The sequence below is a fragment of the Sinocyclocheilus grahami genome, unplaced genomic scaffold (genome assembly GCF_001515645.1).
Source record: "Sinocyclocheilus grahami isolate Dianchi unplaced genomic scaffold, SAMN03320097.WGS_v1.1 scaffold616.1, whole genome shotgun sequence".
NCBI lineage: Eukaryota > Metazoa > Chordata > Actinopteri > Cypriniformes > Cyprinidae > Sinocyclocheilus > Sinocyclocheilus grahami.
The window spans coordinates 60,283-65,657 of record NW_015505795.1 but is presented as its reverse complement, the minus strand read 5'-3'; the positions used below and the strand labels follow the sequence as shown (position 1 = coordinate 65,657).

The 5,375-nt window shown below is 35.5% G+C and overlaps 1 protein-coding gene across 1 annotated transcript in view; it reads left to right on the top strand.

Moving 5' to 3' along the window:
- Positions 1-5,375, top strand: part of gpr137ba (G protein-coupled receptor 137Ba) — an 11,168-nt gene that overhangs the window by 4,318 nt on the left and 1,475 nt on the right. The window contains exons 3-6 of the mRNA XM_016241244.1: positions 846-1,068; positions 2,726-2,875; positions 3,802-3,930; positions 4,387-4,508. Coding sequence (XP_016096730.1) covers positions 846-1,068; positions 2,726-2,875; positions 3,802-3,930; positions 4,387-4,508 — 624 coding nt within the window. The remainder of the gene's footprint in view (positions 1-845; positions 1,069-2,725; positions 2,876-3,801; positions 3,931-4,386; positions 4,509-5,375) is intronic.

Here is a 5,375-nt window from a genome sequence, read left to right as displayed (position 1 = left end):
TATAATATAGTAATATGCTTATGTGCTTTCATAATATAATATACATTATATATATATAGATAAAGCAGAATAATATTATTTATATATATATATATATATAAAATAAGTATCACTGAGATATAATATAGGTATTATTAATATTTTAAATAAGTTTTTATTTTTATATTTTCTGTTTTCAATTTAATTTAATGTCATTAGTAATTCTGTTATGCGTTGTCGCTTTTATTAATTTAGTCTTTTAAATATATCTACATTTACATTTACATTTAGTCATTTAGCAGACGCTTTTATACAAAGCGACTTACAATTTATTTCAGTTTTAGTCTAATAAAAATATTTTTTAAATAAATACTATAGTTTAAAACGTTTTTGTTAGCTTTTTATAATATACTAATATGCTTATGTTCTTAAGTGCTTTCTTAATATAATATACATTATATATATATATATATATAGATAAAGCAGAATAATATTATTGATGATATATATATATATATATATATAAAATATAATATTTAAAATAAGTTTTTATTTTTATATTTTATATTTAATTTAATGTCAAGTTTGTAACTTAGTTGTGTCATTTTTAGTAGTTTTTCATATATATTTACTGCACTTATTAATTTTTTATTTCAGTTTTAGTTTTTAGTTATTTTAGTATGTCATGTTGAACCAAATTAGAACAAGAAATGATTTGACTTTATTTCAGCTAATGTGCATTTTATTTCAAGTAATGCAAATGTTGATGGTTTTAACGCCAGCTGCCGTTTTAGTTTTAGTGAACTACAATAAGCTTGCAGCATGCCGTAATAATGCGCTAGCTTCACTCTGTGGTGTCTCGTCAGGCTGCCGCTGTACCTGCTCTTCCTGTGCATCAGCATCATCTTCCTGCTGGTGAACCTGACCTGTGCTCTGCTGGTGAAGATGACGAAGGCCGACACAGAGACTGTAGTGCTGGTGCGCGTGGCCATCAACGACACTCTGTTTGTCCTCTGCGCCGTCTCTCTAGCACTGTGTCTCTATAAGATCGCCAAGATGTCTTTGGCCAACATCTACCTGGAGTCCAAGGTAATGAAACACAAATACACAAAGACCAATTAAAGCAGATGAAAGCTTGGGTTACACTGTACGGCAAGATTAAAGACAATATAAACATACTACAATATATACAGAAGAAGACAGGTGTGTGTGACTACGATCATTCATTCAGTTTAGATTGTAACTTCGGAGCGGATAACAAATTATTTGATCCAGATCGAGACTTCGAGAGTGTGTATCCCAAATCATTTGAATCAGAAAAAATGAATCATGGTTTTACTATAGCAAAAGTGTAGTAACCATGGTTTTTTTGTGGTTAATTTTTGTAAGAGATGTGATGCCAGGTTAAAAAAAGTTATACATTTGCACCTTAAGAGGACACATGGGGTAGCTAGGCAACTTTAAAGGTGACATATCATGAAAATCAGACTTTTCCAGGTTTTAAGTGCTATAATCAGGTCCCCGGTGCATCTACCAACCAAGGAAACGTGAAGAAGATTAACACAGTAACTTTGTTTTAGGAAGCCTTTTTCTGCAATCATCTGAGAAAACCAGCGCGTCTGATTTCGCTCCCTTGGTGACGTGGCAAAGCAATCTCATTATAATATTACCGCCCCTTAATCTGTAAGTTTGCACCCATGGTGCCGTTATTGTGTTTTCGCAAGCGACAGCGGTGTAGCAGCTCTAATGTCATGGCGAAAGTTTGAGCAAAACACACTAACTGTTCTGTGTTTGGCTGCACAGACGAGCACAGAACACTGTTTAGAGTCTCAGCCTCAGAGGAGACGACAGAGCAGAGGATTTATTAGACAATATAAACATACTACAATATATACAGAAGACGACAGGTGTGCCGTTATTGTGTTTTCGCAAGCGACAGCGGTGTAGCAGCTCTAATGTCATGGCGAAAGTTTGAGCAAAACACACTAACTGTTCTGTGTTTGGCTGCGCAGACGAGCACAGAACACTGTTTAGAGTCTCAGCCTCAGAGGAGACGACAGAGCAAATGATTTATTGATTTATTTACTGTATATTCCTGCTGCCACACAGATCTAAAATAAACATGCCATTTATTTCCCAGCAGTTTACCTTCACAGACATAACCCACTGTTTTTGTAACTCGTGTGTGTTTTTAAGGTAAACTTGTGTGTGAAAGAGAACTTAGTTTAGTGCTCACATGCTGTGACAGCCGCTTTCTGTGCGTGTGCTTCAGATGTGTGCGCTCAGAAAACCGTATATCAGAAGTTTAAACTCATCTGGTTTAAAACGCATGATTTCAGCGCGATAAACATGATAATCAGAACCAAAACAGATGTTTTTAGCAGGTTCGAGCTGTAATGGTGCAGCTCTATTCTGTAAAAGGGGCGGGGAGCAGCAGTTCATTTGCATTTAAAGAGACAGGCCTGAAAAACAGCGTGTTTCTGCTTCCCCTGAAAATAGGTATTTTCAAAATGATATAATAAATGATCTGTGGAGTATTTTGAGCCGAAACTTCACAGACACATTCTGGGGACACCAGACTTATATTACATATTGTAAAAAGGGGCATAATATGTCTCCTTTAAGAATTTAAACACCCATGGAGTGGAATAATCCCTGTTCAAAAACTGTATATTTTCTTCACTCTAAAATGAATTGGATGGTGTTTTGTACCAGAATTGAATCAGGTCTCATATTTTCTTTCCAGGGAACATCCGTGTGTCAAGTGACTATAATCGGAGCGACGGTGATCCTGCTGTACTCGTCCCGTGCGTGTTACAACCTAGTGGTGCTGGCACTGGCAAAAATCAAGAGCATCAACTCATTCGACTACGACTGGTACAACGTATCAGACCAGGTATGTTCAATGCAATTGTTTTGATAGAGGGAACGCAATACATGTTCAGTTTCAACATTATTTGTTCTTCAAACACTCCTCTTTAAAATAAAAAAGGTATCATCTATATACAAAAGTTTTTGACCACTGAAAATGTGTACAATTTACTCCTGAGATCAACATATCTCTGGATTTGAACCATATACACTCTTAAAAATAAAGGTGCTTCAAAGGTTCTTCAAGCGATGCCATAGAAGAACCTTTTTTTTTGGTTCAACAAAGAAGCATTCAGTCAAAGGTTCTTTAAAGAACCATCTCTTTCTTACCTTTTTATAATCTGAAGAACCTTCTTTCGCTACAAAGAACCTTTTGTGAAACAGAAAGGTTCTTCAGATGTTAAAGGTTCTTTATTGAGCCATTTGGACAAAAAGGTTCTTCTATGGCATCGTGAAGCAGCTTTATTTTTAAGAGCGTAAGGCCTTATAAATGAAGAGACTAAAAGAAAAGTTTTGTGAAAAACCAGTACCTAAAAGGATATTAAGATTAAGATACAGGAATGCAAACTTTGTGGAAAAACAGTCACCATAGGCATATAATTCAACAAAGATTGCTAAAATCAACAGATTTCGTGTGTTAAAATAACAATGTCATTTAGTCATTTTTACCATCTGGTAATTTGGCTCAAAAAAAATTTGGGGTCACCCTCCTCTGCAAAATAGTGGCTTATTCAGTAAATATTCATCCATGGCATTTAATATTTTGGCTTTCATTCCTATTCATATTTCTCTTTCTTCAGAAAAATATGAACAAAATAAAAAAATTGAGTTTGGGAAGTTTCTGGAATTTGGTTGATTTGACAGAATGAGCCTTTTAGTATTTTTAGTATGTCTTGATGGATTTGGCCATTTTGCTGAGTTTTGCAACCGCTGAAATTGTTTTTTCTCCAGGCAGATCTGAAGTCGATGTTGGGCGACGCTGGATATGTGGTTTTTGGGGTGATCCTGTTTGTTTGGGAGCTGCTACCCACTTCACTGGTGGTCTTCTTTTTCAGAGTCCGTAAGCCGGCTCAGGATCGAGTATGAGATTTATCATCTTTTAATGCACTTCCCAGTTCTTAATATACAATATTCAAATTACCATTCAAAAGTTTGGGGTCAATAAAAAAGTTATACTTTTACTCATCAAGGATGCATTAAATCAAAAGTGACAGTAAAGATAATCTTACAAAATAAATATTTCTAAGGATCATGTGCCACTGAAGACTGGAGTAATGATGCTGAAAATTCAGCCTTGCAACCACAGGAATAAATGACATTTTAACAGATATTCACAAAGAAAACGGCTATTTTAAATTGCAAAAATGTCACAATTTTTTTTTTATTTTCGATTAAATAAATGCAGCCTTGGTGCGCAGAAGAGATTGATTTCAAAAACATAAAGCACAAAAAATCATACCGACCCCAAACTTTTGAACGGTACATAATACATAAAATCAACAATATAATGCTGAAGACTCTCTCTTTGGCTTGTAGAGTGTGTCAGTGATCCCTGGCCACATGTTCTCATCTAGAGCTTATTTCTTTGACAACCCGCGGCGTTACGACAGCGATGATGATCTCGCGTGGAGTATCATCCCACAAAACATTCAAGCCAGGTACGACAGTCAAGTTTGGCATTCAGTCTTAAATGATTGAATCAACATATATAATAATCTACTCCATGCCTTCTCTCGTCTGATGGATAGTTTGAGGTTTTTATCCAGTAAAAGCTCTAAAAGTGTAATTGTATAAACATCCAGCTTCAGCTGGTGCTTCACTGTCAAATCTTTACTGATTTTAATCATGTAAATGTAAGAATAACTAGTAATATTTCCAGATGAACACTCACTGGACTGAAGCAACTTATTTTAACTTGATTATTTAGTGTATGTTACAGAGCCCGCACATGGCATGCAGGAAAAAAATTGTAGGCTAAATCGTGTGCACGATTTACTGTTTCGTTCCCTCGATTTACAAATTATGCTCACGATTTATAAATCGAGAGAACGGATTAGTCAATTGTGCGCACGACTTATAAATCGAGAGAACGGATTAGTCAATTGTGCGCACGACTTATAAATCGAGAGAACGGATTAGTCAATTGTGCGCACGATTTATAAATCGAGAGAACGGATTAGTCAATTGTGCGCACGATTTATAAATCGAGAGAACGGATACTTGAGGGTGAGCACAGTATTTTAATTTTTTGGTGAACTATTCCTTTAAGAAGCATGTGCTCTCTACTACAATAAACAGTAATGTTGTTCTTGCCTATAATATACTCATTCATATCTTTTTCTTTAGACACACACTGTAACTGCTCATCCATTATGAAAGAGTGTTGTTTTGCATCTGCTCGTGTCTAATGCCTCCATTCATTCAGACGTACAACAGAGCATTTGGGCTTATAGTGACGTGTGCAATCACAGCTAGCAAGAGTTACTCTGGTAAATTAAAGCTTCATACATAAACTCAAATCTGCA